General features: G+C 35.0%; 1 protein-coding gene across 2 annotated transcripts in view; it reads right to left on the bottom strand.

The window, feature by feature from the left end:
- The window catches only part of SEMA3C (semaphorin 3C), a 153114-nt gene that overhangs the window by 26878 nt on the left and 106656 nt on the right, over positions 1–19580 (bottom strand). For both annotated transcript variants that reach the window (XM_006211745.4, XM_072965127.1), the window contains exon 12: positions 16023–16245. In XM_006211745.4, the coding sequence (XP_006211807.1) occupies positions 16023–16245 (223 nt within the window). The remainder of the gene's footprint in view (positions 1–16022; positions 16246–19580) is intronic.

The following is a 19580-nucleotide window of genomic DNA, read 5'->3' as shown; positions in this document are numbered from 1 at the left end:
TCATTCTAATTCAAAATCAGATCTTTCTACCTGCCTTTCTCTGGACACCCTGCAGTTTGGCATTACCCTATTTAAAATGCGTTCATCATCATACATGCCTATGCAGTTGTTTTACCAGGATGTGGACCTCGCTGAGACAGGACTATTTAAGATACACAACAGTAGTTCTAGTAGCCGATCAACAACTTCAGTGATTGGTCAGGATCTCTAGTACTTGGAGCCTCAGAAATAAATATCCCAGTTGCAGTGTACACCGTTTATGTGGCTCCACTCTAGATGTCTTTATATTTCTGCTCCTGTTAAAAACTGTGTGACTCCCACAATCTCCAGTTCAGATGCTAAAGAGACAGATTTAATTTGGTCCAACTTAGTCATGATACAGGCACACTGTAAATCAATAGTTGGTGGTCAGATCAGTTGTCAAGTGCTTATGTGTCATTTCAATAAGTTCTGGTACCAGGAAAGAGCCAATATATATGAAACCATCTAAGGCTGCTCCCTAAATAGGCCCACATTAATTGGATGATTTCTCCCAAAACGCAGTAATGGCAGACACCTTCGGTTTCTTTTCAAAACCTAGTTACCAGACCTCAGTTCCATATATAGAAAATACTGCTGAGGTATCCTTGGGCTGTCTTCCAGCCATTTCCAGTCATTGATTCAACAAGAAATTATTGAGTTCCTTCTGTATGTCAGGCACTATAACCAGTATGAATGCAAAGATAAATGGGCATGGCACCTAAGAGTTCACAGTCTAGAATTTATGGTTTTCTGAACAGTGTGTTCCCATTAAAATGTTAGTCATTGAAAGATATGCATTCTAGAATGTCCATAAAATTCCCACTTACTTATGTCTACATAAAGCCATCTCTGAACCCTTTAGTTTGACGATAATAATATAGCTATCAAATGTCTTCCTTCTGGGGATAGTGAGAATGGCATCACTCGAATGCACTCAACATAAATTATTTTTATTGTTCTGCAGAACTGGGATATAGCTTTTATTTCCTCAAGAAAAGCACCGTACCTACAAAACAGTTACAGTGAAGCAGAGTATCTTCCTTTTTTCCCCTAAGCCTCAGTTCGCTTATGTGTAAATGTTAATAATAATTATAGCTTTTGTAATGGATATTTGTTACTGTGGTCTACCCAGAATCACTTCCCCTTTTTCGGTAATAACACCCTAAGACATCTTTTGGAGACAACACCTCTCTCATTCTCAGTCTACATGGTTAAGGAATGGAGTATCTCTCTTTCAGCCCCAGGGAGATGCCATGACTTAGGCCCATGCAATTAAAACATCCTTTTACCCCTGTGATTCACACAGGAGAGGGCACAGAAACAAGTCAAGGCCTAGCCCTCTTTGAGAATTATATAGGTGGGAGCTTCTTTCTTTCTGAGATCAGAACTATTAAAGACTTGTAAATCTGGAAGTGCTGAGGCCATCCACATGCAGAGACTCCATTTAAGACTAAACACGAAAGAGGAAAGCAGAGCTGAAAGATGGTGAGATAAATTCCTGACATCACTTTAGCACAAATTCAGCTACATCTGAGGCTGCCTCTTACATTTCTCAGTTGAACACACAGACAAAATTATTTTTTAACTTGTTTGCATAAGGTCTTTGATCACTTCCTGCTGAAAGAGTTCAGACTAATAAAAACTAAATGAATAATAGATGGAAATTGCTTAGTATAATGTCTGGTACATAATATACTCTCAGTAAGTGGAAATTATTTTTTATTTGTAGCTTCACTACTTACTAAACTTTTGACATTATTAGAGTCACCATTCTTTTCTTGAACCTTAATTTTCTTATCTATGAAATATACATAATAGGCATGCTTTGAATACATTAAAGCATTGTGACGTGAATCAAAATTATAACAAAATGTTTCAAATATTGTGAAAAATCAGTATATATATGTATGATTTGTACATAAGTGTATGCATATGAAAAAGTATATTTATATATTAAGAGCATATATATATATATAGACACACATGAAATTATTAAAATACCCAATCTCCAAACATTAAAATAATATTAAACCAACAACTAGAATGAGTATAAAGATATAGGTGTTTTCAAATGCTTTTGGCAGAAGTGCATTCTGGAAAATCTTTCTTGAGAGCAATATGGCAGTTGGCCATATGTAGTAACTGATATCAGAATATCCTTCTTGCATAAACAAATATAAAGCAGGATGAACTACAAGAGATAATTCTTTCTAGGTAACGGATGACAGACAGCACAATACTAAAATAAGGAAAATTTCACAAGGTAATCTTCATGATTCCCCCTTTTCTGCCTGGGAACAATTTCTGAGCAGAGGTGCAGAGAGCAGGTGCAGAGTGATCCCACTGAGATGAGAAGGCAGGTATGAGAATTTGGGGCAGCAGAAGCAAATTAATTCTGTGGCATGCAGTGTCAGAGAGCGAGAGCTGTCCAGAAAAGGAGTTCCAAAAGTCCATGTGGAAATCCCTTGTGGGTCTGTGGCTGATTCTTGGGCTATATATTTGCAGGATGAGACTACCCAAGGTTTAATACAGTATAGCTGCTATCTGAGAGTATGGAAGAGACAAATTATGGATGCAGCGGTTCTGGAGAAGAGCAATGTTGGGTTAAATTGGAGTTCTGGCCCTACCAGAGTAGACAGATAGCATTAACACCTTGTTAAAACTCCTGACATCCAGTAGACACAAAAAGGCTGAACCTGTAAGAGTAAGTGCTACTTTCTAGAGTTAAGACCTAGAAGACCTAGACTTTAGGCCTGCCCTAACAGAACTTATAGCCCAGATCGAACACAACATACAAGGGAGAGAGTTTGGAGTTTGAATCCTGCTACATTACAGTGACTTACCTTGAGCACAAAAATTATAACAGAGAGTAAAGCAAGTCTAAACAAATTCAAGGTGATCAGCTAATAACTGACCCCTTGAACCTAAAGCTAACACATTATCTACAATGTCCAGTATCAGCAACAAAAATTATTATACATGGAGAGGAGAGAGAGAGAGAATGAATGAATGAATGAATGAGTAATCACTTTTTCAGAAGAAAAAGAAGTTAAAATTATCCAGATGTTGAATTTAGCAAGCAACAGCCTTAAAACTGCTACTCTTATAAACATGTTAAAAATATTAAGAGGAAATTCAGAAAAAAAAGAAGATAGGGTCCCAATGAATGAACAGATAAGGCAAAACTCAACAAAAATAAAAACTATAAAAGGCCAAATGGATATTTTAGAACTAAACTACAATAACTGAAATAAAATATCAATTCTACAGACTTAACAGCAGGCTGGGGGTGAAAGAAGAAAGTCAAAAAACTTAAAAGCCAGAACAACACAAATTGCAAGTTGTAAGAACATTGAGAAAAAGTAATTGAAGGAAATGAAGAGAGTCTTTTGGGCATGTGTAACATTATCAAATGATCTAATATATGCATAATTAGAGTTCTGAAAGGAGAATAATGACAGATTGGGGAATAAAAAATGTGTGAATCAACAATGGCTGAAAATTTTCTAAATTTAACAAAAAAAATTGTAAATAGAAACATAGATCTAAAAATTCAGTGAGGCCCTAGGTAATAGACATAAAAAGAGCTACACATAGGCACATTATAAATTGCTGAAAACAAAAATTATAGGAAGAAAACTTTGAAAGTAGCTAGAGAAAAAAGATATTATGTCATGAGAACAAGGAATATAATTATTGCTGACTTTTTATTTGAAACAATGGAGCCACAAGATAGTGGAATGACTTTTTTTCAATACTGAAAGAAAAAAAAAGCTAACCTAGAATTTTATATCCAGTGAAAATATTATTTAAAAATTAAGATGAAATCAATCATTTTTCGATAAATAAAAGCTGGGGAATTTTGTTGCTTGCAGATCCCCTACATTTGAAGAAATGCTAAAGGATGTCTTTTAGTCTGAAGGGAAATAATACAAAATAGAAACACAGATTTACACGAAGAATAAAGATAATCAGATATGACCTCTTTCCAGCTGGGCTGACTGGTTTGAAGATGTGTTTTGAAACTTCTGCAGTCATTTGTAAACATGAGAAAAGTTGACATAAGGACACTGCTGATCCCTGCTCCTTGCTAAGGAGGACAGAGCCAAAAACTCCAAAGAAAGAAGCTGAGGCCCTGGTCAAACCACATATAAAACCATTCTACAATTGTGTTTTCTAGTTTTGTGAACCAATAAATCTGTAATAAAATATGAACAATAATATTTCTGAGAATCTTAAATGACAGTAAAATAAAATATTTCTCTTTCCCCTAAAAAGAGCCAAGCAGAGCTATTTGTGATATCCTACAGAGTGAAAAAACTAATTAGTATTTATAATATAATCCCTCTATATGAGTAGAGGATTATACTCTATTTATCACACAGGCTCATTATCTTTTTTCTGCGACTCTAAATTTTGAAAGTTTTTTTTTTTTTAATTGCTGGGTGGTAAAATCTGTCCTGGCTTGAACTAATTTGGTCACAAAATCTGACCTGCACTTACTTTTATGCTGTTCATGGTCTTTATTTATTACACTTGGTTTGAGGACTTCTGTGTTTTACTGTGGAAATAGTACTGTGTATTTCATAGGGTGTGATCCAAGGTTCTCTGAGCCATTTTACCTAATATATATGCACATGTTACCTTTTCCTACTCAAATACTTCTGAATGCTGAAATACATTTGGTTTCAAATTAGTGACTATACAATAGGATTGCTTTTTTTTTCTATCTATTTTCTTGATTAAAAATAAATATTTAACTCAAGCAATAAAAAAATAATAATTTAAGAGATATAATTAAGTAAAGCTACAGATTGAAATCATGTTCTGGGTATTACTTAAATGATACAGTAGAATGTAAATATTCAAAAGTAGACCTATTAAAGCTACTCTCCTAATTCAGGACACTGTTAATGAGTCTGCCTAACAACAGTTACACTGGAAGGAATACAACCAGTTAGTACTATTCCAGCATATGCTGAACGCTGAGTACCTGTGTAACTGTGCCCTATGATGGTTCTCTTTTTGCAGTTAGCTCTCAGGACTAGATAAGCACTGTTCATTAATAGCCCAGTTAACGCCAGTTCCTATACCACTACTGAAAAAAAACACAGCTACTTCCCCAAACCTGCAACAGTGTCCTCTATTTCTATTTCATCCATCATGGTTTTGTACTTGAAAATGGTGTAAACTTGAGCAAACTTGCCTCCTGTAAACCTTTTTATTTCTCTATAAAATGTGCATATAGTACTTACATATGTGATGAAGCTGTTCAAGACCAAAGGCAAAAGCCAAAGTGAACCTTCCTTGTAAATTCTACAGAGGGTATAATTTTACTCTCAGTGGTCTGGAATTGTCCTTCCTTATTCTCACGCTTTTCCTGTTACATAAATTACTTACTATTCTTCTATACCAGTGCTTTACTTTTATTTACAATTTCCAAACAAAAGAAATGTCTCATACATTACAGGTAGATTCATCTATGATCTGTCATTAAAGGTTTTTTTCCTCTATGCTTTTCCCAGTACAGTGTACTCATCTACCAAAATTTAAGTAATACTGTAAAATACTTATGCACATATTATTCACTGCCTGTTTCCTCTCACAAGAATATGAAATTTATGAAAGAAGAGACATTTAGTTTGCTGCTTATTTCTAGAGTTGAATAGATTCAGGATTTGTAACAGAAATTCAAAAATATTTGTGAACAAACATACTTATATATTATTTATTCATAGAGAAGTATGATTGATTTCAATAAATATATATCTACTATATAAGTACATGCATATTTTTACTTGTTGAATGCTTACTAATTTCTAGGGAGTACACTCAAAGTTTTACATACATCATCTCATTTAATCTTTAAAATACATCCATAAAGTAGGTACAATTAAGAAAACTAGGCTTAGAGATGTTACATAATTTGCTCTAGGTCATAAAACTGGTAGACGATAGAGAGGAGAATTTAAACGTAGTTCTTTTGAAGTTAAAGCGTGTTCCCTAATTCTTAGCCTAGAATTCATCAAGAATAATTTATTATAACTATTCTGACAAGTTATTCTGTATTTAACAAGGTTTTGGAGAAATTCCAACCAAAATTAGAATTGGTCATTATGAGGAAAATCTCTGGGAATTTAATTTCCCATTTCACATTGCCCTATGTAAATCTAGGACTTTACAGGTAAGCACACACATGCTTGTATCTATTACTGCTGTGGAAGTTTTAGAGTTACATATCTAGATAAGTTAATTGAGAGGCAGACTTTGGAACAAAATTTTAAGGCCAACAATTTTACTAAACTGGCAATTATATAAGGAGTGACTATATTATAAGCTTTGCTTTAGTCAAGGTTTACCCAAAAAATTAGAAAACAGCAAAATGTGCATTTAAAAATATAACAATTATTTATTCAACTAAAATGTCTGTCCTCATGAAAAATATCTAATATAGCTAATGTATCAAAATGTGTTTAATAAGTTTACAATATACGTTTGTTCTGGTTCTAGAACTACTTTTCTCTGCAAGGATTTTTTAAAAAATTTTATTTTAGTATTAGACCAAGTGATAATCCATCAACATATGGATAATTATAGTTATTTCCTGGTGATATAGCTAAAGCATACCCAAATAGGGTCTCAGGAATTACTAAATTTAACATTTAAGAATTTTGTAAATTACTATAGTGTACATATCACATTTCAGTATATTTTATCAAATTCTATCATGAATATTTTATTTACATTTGAATTTAAAACAAATGGACTTACTTTGTATAATGTTGGCATACATTCTACGTAAGGTTTTACTGGTCCTGCACAGGATGCAACAACTGAATTTCCAAAGGTGCAAAACTGGGGATAACTCTTTCTATTTAATCCTTTATTGTTTGGGGAAAGAATTACTCATCTAAGATAAATGAATATTATGATCATTAATTAACTTATTTTCCTGTACCATTTTTAGCATAAGAAAGGCTGTTGTGCCCTGATTCTCAAAGTTTAAACCACATATAGAAGAAGGCCTGGAACATCTACCTGTTCTGGGGTGCTCAGGTAAAGAAAGGAGCTTTTCCCTCTTCATTTAGTCATCTCTCAATCCAGCATGGACTTGCCCATGTTAACCCCTTGTTGCTTCCTCCTGTTCATATCCAGGTCTTTCCACTGGAATGGTTATTCTCTTCTCAGCCTTTATGAGTCTTTAAGGAGAAAGGCTAATGAGGAAAGCAGCTTTGTTATTACAGCAAGGGAGCTCAGACGTAACTGTGCCACGTCTGATGATCTTGACCACTGCTTCTTTCCCGCCTGTTATTCTCTTTTCTCGAGGTCCCCATTATTTCCTCTTAATCTCCTGTCATTTTGACGATCCCTTTTTTCCCACTTTCTTGGTAAATACTCTTTATTTTCCTACCCTTAAATGAGCTCCTCAGAGTTAAATCCTTATCTGCATAGTTCTAGACTGACCTCAAGGATTGTCATGGATTCAGCCAACACCCACACTGCTGACGAGTCCTCTATCTACACCTCTGGCACAGCCCTCTCTGCTGAAGTGAGCTACAGTAACACCCTCTTTGACTTATCCATCTGGATGGTCCACAAAATCTTTAACTCTGTGTGAGACAGACCTGGGGATGGAATTTGACTGCTGTTCCTAGCTTCACAACCATAAACAAGCCATTTAATATTGAAAAGCCTCAGTTTGCACAACTGTAAAATAGGGATAACGATTCCATCTCATTGGGTTGCTGTGAAGTTTTAATGGGATAATGTATTTCAGGTGATAAATTCAGTTTTTAATGCAAAACAGGCCACAGGAAAGGACCTTTGTGTCATTCAAAAGTAATTAATTACTCTCCAAATCTGCTTGTTCATTCTATATTCCCCTGATCAGTGAATGGTACTCCTTTTCACCCTTTTGCCAAGCTATAGACCTACAAAACATTGTAGACACTTTTTTCATCTGCCTACCTTTCGTAAATCAATTTGTTATCTTCAGGTCCTTTCCTCCTAAATGTCTCTTGAAACTCATAATCCCTCTCAACTTCTGACTTTTTTTTTTAACATTTTTTATTGATTTATAATCATTTTACAATGTTGTGTCAACTTCCAGTGTTCAGCACAATTTTTCAGTCATACATGGACATATACACACTCATTGTCACATTTTTTTCTCTGTGAGCTACCATAACATTTTGTGTATATTTTCCTGTGCTATACAGTATAATCTTGTTTATCTATTCTACAATTTTGAAATCCCAGTGATGGAGGTGTTAGCTGTCTTGATCGTGGTTGTGGTTTCATAGATGTATACTTCTATCAAAATTCATCAAGTTGTACACCTGAAATATGTGTAGTTTACTGTACATGAATTATACCACAAGAAAGGTGTTTTTTAAAAAAGTCAGAGGTATTTCAAAACTTCTGACCACCACAATCAAGATAGCTAACTCTTCCATCACTCCCTAAGATCAACCTCTGGCTTTTAACATCTGTTTTAATTTAGGCTTATCACTTCTTGCCTATAAAAAAGACAAAAAGTCTCCTTCTTTTCTCTGTCTGTAATATATCCTCCACATCAATAGTGATCTATTTAAATATATGTGGGCAGTGACCAACCGACTCTAAGGTGAACCTAATAAGTCACACCCTTGCATAACTTCTCTCCCTGAGTGCAGTTGGAATGGGTGATTGGCTACTAGCCCATAGAATAATGCTAATTGATGGTATGTCAATCCCATGATTATGCTCCATTATATAAGACCCTGTATTAGTAGATGGAAGGAGGAATGTTTTGAATGGCCAGTGAAGACATCCACGTGGTAGGGAACTGCAGTGGCCTCATTCCTGCATCAGTAAGGAACTTAATTTTTCCAAAAATCACGTGAGTTGGAAGAGACTTTGAACTTCAGAAAGGAATGCAGCCTGGCTTACACTTGACTGCAGCTTTCTAAGACCCTCAGCAGACAGACCAGGTTCTGGGGATCAGGATGTAATCTCTAGGGGACTATTACTCTCCTTACCACATTAGTGGAAGAGAAAAATAAGCATACAGCTAAGTAAAACATGTATGACTCTAATACCACAGATTCACTCCAGAAAACCCAGTTTCAAATCTTTTTGGTCCAATTTACACTACACTTCATATTCTAAAATGAAATATTTCTTTCCATTTTTAGCAACTTGTACTCTTCTCAGTTCAACACAATTTCTTAAAAAAAAAAAAAACTGGCTTTCCACAATGACCAACCCCACAATGACACCTAGCTATAGACCTCCTTTGGGTAGTTGCATAGAGAAGGCCAGGCCTGGCTAAATAGTAGGCTGTGAAATTTTCTCCTAGGGGCAAAGGCTGCCAAGTCTGCTTCAGGAAAACTTGGCAGCACATGCAGAACAAGAGCATAGTGTGGTTATTTCCTCTTAAGACACAGACAAAAGACTTCATAAGTTAATGTCTTCAGGCTAGAAAATTTTCTTACATTCATGTAACAGTAAATGAAGGCAACATACAGGGATGATGTTGGACTGCAGTTGTTTTATATCAGTGATTAAATAGTAAAAGAGCCAGTGACACAGAGGAAATCATTGCCATCTCTCCTGCTGAGAGGCACTATCTTCTTGCATGATATTCTGAAGTCTTCCATATATATATGTATCTGTTGAATATGCAAAATCTATTTTAAGTAAATAGAAGCATGCAAACTAGATTTATATGTTTTGCTGAATACATAAGACAGATTTAAGCTCCATTTTAAAACAAGTTTTAAAATGCACAAAGATTTAGTGGTACATCACAAAGTAAGATGAAATACTATTAATTTCTGCATCTTCTCCTCTCCCCTCAAAATATTGCTGCCTTCACCACTAAATATATGGCAACTGACATAAAAATATGTCAGATTCACAGGTCATTCACATGTAAATCCAGTCATTTCCAGGTCTTCTCTGTCACCTCGTAAGATGTATCTTGTTCACATGTAAGACTTGGTGACATGTGTGGATGGCAAAAGTGAGTGGTGTCACTCTAACAAAGCAACACTGATGCTAGTGTTAGATGTCAACATGTAAGCGTATCTTCTTGACAAATGTGGCTGAAACATTTAATTCAGAGTAAAATGAGAAAATATAAATGAAATTACCTTAATTTCATAAAAGGAAAATAATATAAAGTGGTGATGGTAGATGAGGTAATAACATGAAGAGGATAAATGCTCAGGATGTGAAATCAGACAGCAAGAGGTTATATTCTGGTTGTATCATATACTCAATATCTATGTGATCTTTACTTATCTGAGCTTCTGTCCCAACACAGTGGAGGATAAGTGCAACTCATTCACTCATTCATTCCAATAATATCTACTGCCTGACAACTTTGAGTGATGTACTATTCTAGGTACTGAGGATATACCAATGAATAAATCAGACAAATATCCTTGCTTCCTATGGAGTCTACATTCTCACAATTCTTCATAGGGTTGGATGAGAGTCAGTAACTCATCTGGCAAAAGATAAACACCATAAATAACTAACTTTAATTAGCATCATTATAATAGTAATCAAATATTTCAGAAACTTGAGAAAGTATTCTTATTTGTATAATAAGTAGCATTCTAAATAAATAAATGGCTAACTCAGGCAACCTAACAACACTGAAATTTACTTAATGATTATGTGAGATTTTATGCTATCTTTAAAAGAATGTATCTCTGAAGAGTAGCTTAAAGGAAAATGATTCTGCTTTTTGAAATAATTTTCCAGCAATTATCCATATATTTATTTTTAATAAACTATCTTTTTAAGGTAAAATTTAAATGAGAGCATTTGTTTTTGGATTTGCAACTACTGTATGGGCGCTCATATTTTCTTCTTTTCACATATCTCTGTTGCTTTTCTTCCACATGATCAAGCAGTCATCACACTGTGATTTATCATCTTTCTCCTGTCAATTCAGCCATCATTCTACTCTGTTCTATTAGTATTTCCTGCTGTGAAAATCCCTGTAGAATCCTTGGTAAACTCTCAGAAGTTTCCAGATTCTGCTTTGGAAAGCAGTGAACCACAATGTTATTAAAAACCAGTGACTTATAAAGGGATTTGTTCCTTACTCCTAAGGAAAGGGAAAATCTAGGCATTATCCTCAGAGTGACGTTCACACACAGCTTCCAGCTGACAGCAGTCTTTTCTGAAGTCAAATGCACTGCTCCAGCTATCAAATTATACATCAAGTATTTTAGGGAGTTCTTTAAGACTCAAAATGCCTAGCTCTGCAGTTCATTAAGTGTGCTATTCCAAGAGCTGTGACTGCTAGAACTGGTTAGTTACTATGAAGGCAGATATCCTGTAACACTAAAGGCAAACACATTAAGGCTTTAGTCACATATGTGGCACATACTTCAAAACTCCCCACTTTCAAAGAACTTATTGGATCCATCATTCCAGCTGAGTACTCATCCACTTAAACGGAAGCTAATAAGAAGCATGAAACAGTACATACTACATAAGAATTTTGGCACAGCACTGCATGTATCGACCTTACTTTAAAAAATCATATTGGCATTAAACCACCCCAAACCTCTAACATCTGTTCACAGGAATACTCTCACTCTTTCATCAGAAAGCATATGCCATTCTGATTCATATTTAGTGCTAAAAATATAAATTTGATAAAATGTGTCTGAACTTGACCCAGACACTTAAATGCTTTCATAACTCCAGAGGCAAAAGGAAAACAGGCAAAAATTTCTTCATTGTGCATTACAGTCAGCTTTGGACTAATAGCCTGGATGTAAGCAGTAGGTGGCAAAGTTAAGATAGAAATGTTAATCCTATGAGAACCCTTGCCTGCTATTTTATAGCCCTTCTTAAAGATTTAAAAAAAAAAGAATAAGGAGCATAAAAACACCCCACCAATCTAATACTAAAAGCTAAAACTAAAAAAACAAATTAAAAAACCCCCAAATGCTACAAAATATCAACAAATACTACCAAATTTTAAAAAGCACTGATTTTAAAATACATTTTTTTCCAACCTGTGTTTCCTTTTTAGGGGGTGTAGTAGCAAGAATGAGTGGCAAAAATTAATTAAGTAAACTGGGTTTCTAGTTTAAGTTTTAATACAATAGCAAGACTTTTTTTACTGAAGATTCAAGAAGGTGTATTTATATGAAGCAACATTATAAATTCCTGTATTATAGCTCCATGTTAGAAAACAGCTTCTTTAAGAAATCTTAACTTTTCCAAAATTGTATATTAAACAAAAGAGGAGTCAGCAAACTTTTTCTGTAAAAGGCTGAACAGTAAATATTTTGGTTGCTGTAGGCTAAGCAGTCTCTGTGCCAACCACCTCACTCTGCCGCTGCACCACAGAAGCAGCCACAGACAAAATGTAAATGAGTGGATGTGGCTTTGTTCTAATAAAACTTTATTTGTGGACACTGAAATCTAAAAATCTTATATAATTTTCACTGCTTATGCAATATTCTTCTTGTTATTTTTTTTTCAGTCGTTAAAAAATGTAAAACAACACTCTAAGCTTATAGACCAGGCTTGCAGAGGGCAGTCAGCTAGATTTGGTTCATGTTGTAGTCTGCTGATCTCTAGACTAGATATTGAGGGAATGCAAACTAAGAAATAAAAGATGAGAGGACAAAGCTTACTTATCTTTCTTATATTTATTTACTTAAATATGTATGTATGCATGTACATATGTATGTATGTATTGACTGATTGATTTTGGCAGCTAGTAGCTAGTAATGAGGCAGTCCCGGAAGGTGGAAGGCCAGATTACCAGGCTCTAAAACTCAGCCAGAATAGTACACTGTAATGGACTAACTGTAACAGTTACCAGACATTGAGCCCCACACAACTACTGTGGAGATTCTGTGAACTAGAAATCATTCATAATGTTCAAAGTAGATACAGTTACAAGATATCCTATTTGCATTTCAATGACCTGTCACTTAAGTGTTTCTTACCCAACTTTTTGACAACTACTGTCTTCATCGAATTCCCTTGAATTTTCTATGAAGGTCTAGAGAAAAGGGAAGCCATGAAAGAAGCTTGCCTCATTGTGGTAATAACTGGAGAATCACTATTTACTTGTAACAACAAAGGGGCTGTTTGGTACTTGGGGATTTGGCAACACCCAAGATATATCCTTCCTAAGATATTTAGATACACAAATCTAAGAAATCTTGGGAATAGTGACCTGTGATTCTCCCAAGTTCTATTTCAGAAAAGGCTGTTTTATTCACTTTTAGCAGCAAACAAGCACATAGAACTCTCTTTTGAAGAAATTTCACCAGAAATCTAAGAACTACTTGGGCAGAAAAGAACTTATACCAATATACTGTTTGTTAGAGTTTCTGGTAAACTGAAATCACTTTTAAAAAAAATTACAGTGTGGTTTGATATAACTATGAGGATAAGGTTTAATGGTTAAGTGAGTTACCATCTCTTCACAAAGATGCTGTTGGTAGAGGCACTGTCATACAATGCTTTTTCCTATTAGAATACAGTCTTCAAGAGATGTATGTGGCTTTGTAAGCAATCATTAGTGAAGCTTCCCACTCCAATTAAAAACATATGCCTAAATATTGTTTTCGAAAATGATACAAGTGTTTAAATACCAACATTAAAAGTCTATGTAAAGGTGACAGAAAAGCCAAATAATTTATGCAAAAGCATATTTCCTACTATCTTCTATCTAAATAAACACCGCTGAACAGCTTATAGAGACTTGAAAATTCCGGCCATGAAACCCACATATTGCATGTAGGCATTCATGAAAAAAAAAACCTGAATGTGACATAAGAGTGCAACTTTAAGAAACAAAAACACTAACTGGGAAAGATACCTGCACCTCCATGTTCACTGCAGCATTATTCACAATCGCCAAGATTGGAAACAACCTAAGTGTCCACTGAAAGATGAATTATAAAGAAGCTGTGGTTTTAAAATACAATGGAATATTACTCTGCCATAAAAAGAATGAAATCTCACCATTTGTGACAACATGGATGGACCATGATGGCATTAAGTGAAATACGTCACACACATAAAGACAAATATTGTATGATCTCACTCATATGTGGGAAAAAAAGCAAAATGAAAAATCACATTCATTACTTGAGGGAGGAGGTGAGGAGAGGGAGAATGAAATAAAGGCATTCAAAAGGTACAAACTTCCACTTACAAGATAATTATTAGGGATGTAATGTACACCCCTATAGTTATGGGATGTACTATAGTTATGAAAGTACTATATATATATGAAAGTTGTTAAGAGAGTAAATCCTAGCAGTTCTCATTATAAGAATTTTTTTCTTTCTTTTTATTGTATCTATATGAGATGTGGATGCTAATTTAACTTATTGCAATAATCATTTCACAATATATGTAAGTCAAACCATTATGTTGTAGACTTCAAACTTATGCAGTGATATATGTCAGTGATATCTCAATAAAACTGGAAAAAAAGAGTCTCCAATTAAGACAGGTTTCAAAAGGAAAAAAGAAAAAAAACAGTCAATTTTTTTTCCTGAGTAACATGAGTCATAAAGGAGAAGTATGACTCTAAATGACCTCTTTACTTCAGGAAAATTTTTTTCTTCAAATGCAAACTCCATGTTGGATGACCTCACTCAGGCTAAAAGCAACTCTGTCATTTATATGGAGGCATCATCTTTAGAGAACACAGCTTATATGTAAATGAAGATTAGCTCTTGCCATCAGTTATGAATTCATTTCATTATATACTCAGCAATGGATATGGTTATGATTTTCAATTTATCTTGACAAATATGTATTGAGCTCACCAGGAACTGGTATGTCTAGAGAAAAATTACATATTAAGGAGAAACAGAACCTTGAGAAGAATGTGTGGTAATGAATACAAATACGGAAGGCTGGATTATGCAATGGTTAAAGAGACAGAAGTGAATAAATTGAGTTTGAAACATGACGTTTGAAATGTTAACAGGTCATACAATTTGTGTTATCTATCAATAAGTGTAAATGCAAATATTGAGCTCAGGAAATGGCAAAGACTAGAGATACACATTTGGGATTTGTTTGCACAGAATAATTAAAACCAAATGAATAGTGGGGAGGGTATAGCTCAGCGGCAGAGCATGTGCTTAGCACGCACAAGGTCCTGGGTTCAATCCATTAAGTAAACCTAATTACTTCCCCACAAGCGGATTAAAAAAAAAAAAGAATGAATCAATGAGATGGCCAAAGAATATGTAAAAGTGAGAGGACCATGGACAGAACCTCAGGGAATACTCACACTCACGGGCAGAAGAAAGACAGGCTAATGAAGGAAACTGAGAAGGAACTGCTGGGAACAGAGGAAAACTATGTGACTTGTGGCTGAAGCAACAGGTAAGGAGTGATTCTACAATGTCAAATGATGCAAACAGGATATGGAGGCATAGCAATGGTTAAAGGTTATTGGATTTTCTTAATATGAGAACACTAAAGACGTTGGAAAAATCAGCAGTATAGTAGAGGTGGCAGTAGGTGAAGGTATAGGTACAGTAGGTCAAGCCAGCATAAGGTTTCTAAACCAGGATTCAGTGGAGGATGAAGTGGAAGAATAAAGTGAATAAGAATATAATGGATAAAGAAAGGTCCTGGAGATGGCAGGAAAGCATAGGTGTCTCCATGTACTTAAAGAAAGGTCACAGATTTGTTTCAGTTGAGAGAACACTCATGCTTAAAATTTCCAATCTCTTCTTTCATTTCATTATTATCTTATTTCACTATAATGTGTGCCAGGAACTGTTCAAGGTGCTTTACATATATTTATCCATTTGTTCCTCACAACCACCCTGTAAAACAATTTATTTTAACTCCATTTTACAGATGTAGAAGCTGAGGCACAGAGACATTAAATACCTCAGGGTCAGACAGAAGTAAGTAATCACTGGAATTCTTCTGATTCCCTTACCTACTATGCTCTTTGACTACACTTTAAGTGTAGTTTGAATTCAAATACTTACCTGTTCCAAGAAACAGGACATGGTATCTACCGTCAGCAGCATTCACTCGATCCACAGCTATTTTTGTGTACTTATAGTCAGTGCCTATACGAACAATCAAAGGCCTTCTGTGGACTGGGTAGATGGAATTGTACATGAGAGGGTGGTTCCGAATAAAAGTGACAACGTCATCCGGGAACTCTTTGGTGGTTCGCATATTGGGTGTAAATGCTCCTCCTGGGCACTAAAAAATATTTTAAAAAGAACTAAGTTAATGAAATAGTTAATTTGTTTTAATAATAATCAAAAGGCCTCTATTTTTCAAAAAAATTAGAAGCTCAAGTTATTAGTGTATTTGTTACACATTGAGAAGAAAACAGCATAACTACATACAGTGCTATCCGTAGAAAATGAATATGCAAGGTGTACAATTTGATCATCTGAATAGGCTAAGTCCACTTATCCTGATTTGTTTTCAGAGAGGAGCTGGCACAATTTTGTATATGATATAACTTTTCACCCTTCTCATTCATCACTTTTCTATTACTTATCATGTGCCAGGGACAGTGTTGCTAGGGAAAAAAAATCTTGTGGATATAATCTAAGGCTGCTACTTACTAAAATAAATTAGATTATCATTATCAACTTCGATCAGAGTTTTATTCTATCTGATCCCCCTTCCCAAAAGAGTGATCTCTGAAGTTGGAGTTTGGATTGGATGTGGCAAACTAGACCTGATACTTTGTCTCTGGAAAACATTGCAGTTATTTCCACTACTCTTAGAATAAAATCCCAACCGCTTAGCATGCCCATAAGCCCCTACATGTCTGGCCTGCATCAGCATCCACCACTCCCAGAGTGGTTCTTGCTCTTCCTGAGTCTCAAGCGTGCTCCTTCTACAGGACCTTGGCACTTGCTGTTCTCTGTCTGGATCACTCTTCTCCAGACAACTCCATGGTTTTCTCTGTTACCTCATTCAGTTCTCTGTTCAAAAGTTACTTCCTTAAAGGTGATGACACATATAAAAATAGCTCCCTATCATCATCTCCACTCTATCTGCTTTTAGCCTGCTTTATTTTTCTTCACAGCTCTATTTACCTGTGTATTTGTTTATGAGTTGCTTTTATCTTTACTGTCTGTTTTTCCTTCTAGAATGTAAGGTGTGCATTAATCTTAACTGGGTATATTTTGTTCATTGTCTCACCCTCAGACCTATAACAAAGCTGACAATTTAATAATAAATATTCAGCAAAGAGTAGATGAATGAGTGAATTACTCTATTATACCTAGAATCCAATTTTGGTGCAGGGTCTTTATGAAACAGGTGCCTCAATTCTGGCGAGCAGAGGAAACATTCAGAGCATCAAGTTTAAAAGGGCAGAGAGAAAGCAATAATGAGATCTGAAAAATGACTGCTAGACAGTTTCAGCGGTTCTGGAAGGGAGCATGACAAGGGCTTCTGAGGAGAAGAGTCTATTTACAGGTCACTTGAGGCCAAACTCAAGGGTAAGCTGGGAAGTGCTGAAGCTTGGAACTTAAACTCACTCACTAATAGGATCTGAGTATTAAGTTATACGTGCAACGTATAATCTTTCAACACATACAAACATGATCTAACCCCATTAAACACTGTCAGTATCTCTACTTTCAGAAACAAAAATACTTGGTCATTTTTATAAACAAAAGCACTGCTGTTCTAGTTTTCATTTATCCTCTATAGAGAGGTACAAAGTGAAAAGAAAGCAGCACAGCAAGCATCCCGATCAATAGCAATGGGTACAGCAGCTGGGGTAAACAGTAAGACGTGATGGGGACAGTAACAAACGGGAAATCACGTCTTATTCAAAAGCAGCAACGAATACTTATTTCTACCTGATCCCTCCTATGCAGTAATACAAGCCTAGTGTGGCCAGATTTAAACAGAAGATAGAAATGTGGAATTTTATACGAAATCTACCAACATTTTAATGTTGAGCCAATGAAAAAAAGAAAAACAACTTTAGAGACCAAACAAAACATGGCTAACTCTTGGTGAAATTCATACAACAGCTGTCCTACAAAGTTAGTGCCTCTGGGTTAGTACTGCCAGGCGGTTCCACATTTGCAAATAAGTCTCAGCAAATTGTTAATGTGCTCTCACTCATTTCAACTATATCATCCTGCAGGCACTTTTTAGGCTAACTTTGACCAGTTAACATTACTAAAACTTTTTATAGGACCAGTAAATATTGTTCTCTTTTTGTAGAAAGGCTTAAGGAGCAATTAAATGACTTCACTAAAGAGAGATAATGGAACAAGTAATAAAACTAAGCTTCTCATTCGTTAACCCACTAACTAGACTTTCATCTGGGGCTCATATGCTTTTCTTTTAGGAAAAAGTATTATAGTTAAATATACGTGTTTATAAATTGCCTACAATAAAAGACCAGATGAGGATAAAGAATTCCATTTGAGGGTATTCTAAACTGATGGATGTAGTCCATACTTCTGAAAAGTGTAGTATTATAGCTGTTTTCTACCCTCATTTCTCACACAAAGTGGAAAAAGGAAAATACATTGCTCATTGAATGAAAACATGGAAAGAACAAACACATGGGCAATTTAAATAGTTCCAGCCCATCATAAAACACCACTAATTATGGTTTGCTAAACTGAGATGTCTCTTTAAATATTTGCAAGCATTCTCATTTGCAAGTTTCAGAAAGATCCAAAGTTAGCATATATTTCTAGGGAACTTATATAATTTGTAGTTAGCAATTATTTGCATGTGTGATAAGCTTATTAAATTACAAGTGTCTAGTTTCTGGATTTTACTTAATGGTAATGGAAATTTACATACTATGTTTCAGTTGCTCAAAACTTTCATTATTAAGTAGGTAACCCAAACAAATCAACTCAAATCAATTATTTTATATTCATTCAAATGTTCCCCATTTGAGACTTTTGTTTTATATTCACAATGAACTTCTTACTTAGAAACAACTGCCTCTTAGTGTAAGTTCATTTTCAAAATTATAGAATTCTTTTTGACAATGATTAATTTTTCCATTGATTCACAGCATAAACCTTGTAGATAAGGCATAGAATGAGTGACAACAATGGTGACAAGAACAAAATTTGATTACCCTTTGCAGACTCTCTATCTAGACCTCTGAGTTTGCTCAGTGTTAACACTGCCAAGTATAAATAAGATGTGATCAACATATCCCTCACCTTGTGATATATGAAAGCATGTGTATTGAAACCTCAAGATAATATACCACTCACATGCTACCATAAAATAAAGCCTTTGCCCTTTAATCAGGTTGTTGTCTCATTCTTTAGAAGGATAATTCTGCTCTACAACAGTCATTAAGTAATTTTGGTTAAACTTCTCCTTTAAATGTTTGTTTTTCTCCAGTTCTAGCTGTTTATCAAGTAGCTATAAACACTTCTTTTTTGAGTAAAGACATTTTAAGTGCTTTGATTACTAAAGTGTTAAGTGAAATGCTAGGAACAATAAGAATGTCCTCTTAAGTAAGTATCAGTGATTATTGCCCTTCCCTGATTTCTTTCCTATCCTCATGTATTCTTGAGTAT

This window comes from Vicugna pacos, chromosome 7 (genome assembly GCF_048564905.1).
Source record: "Vicugna pacos chromosome 7, VicPac4, whole genome shotgun sequence".
Taxonomy (NCBI): domain Eukaryota; kingdom Metazoa; phylum Chordata; class Mammalia; order Artiodactyla; family Camelidae; genus Vicugna; species Vicugna pacos.
Note: the sequence above shows the minus strand (reverse complement) of the source record. Positions and strands in the feature narration are given on the sequence as shown.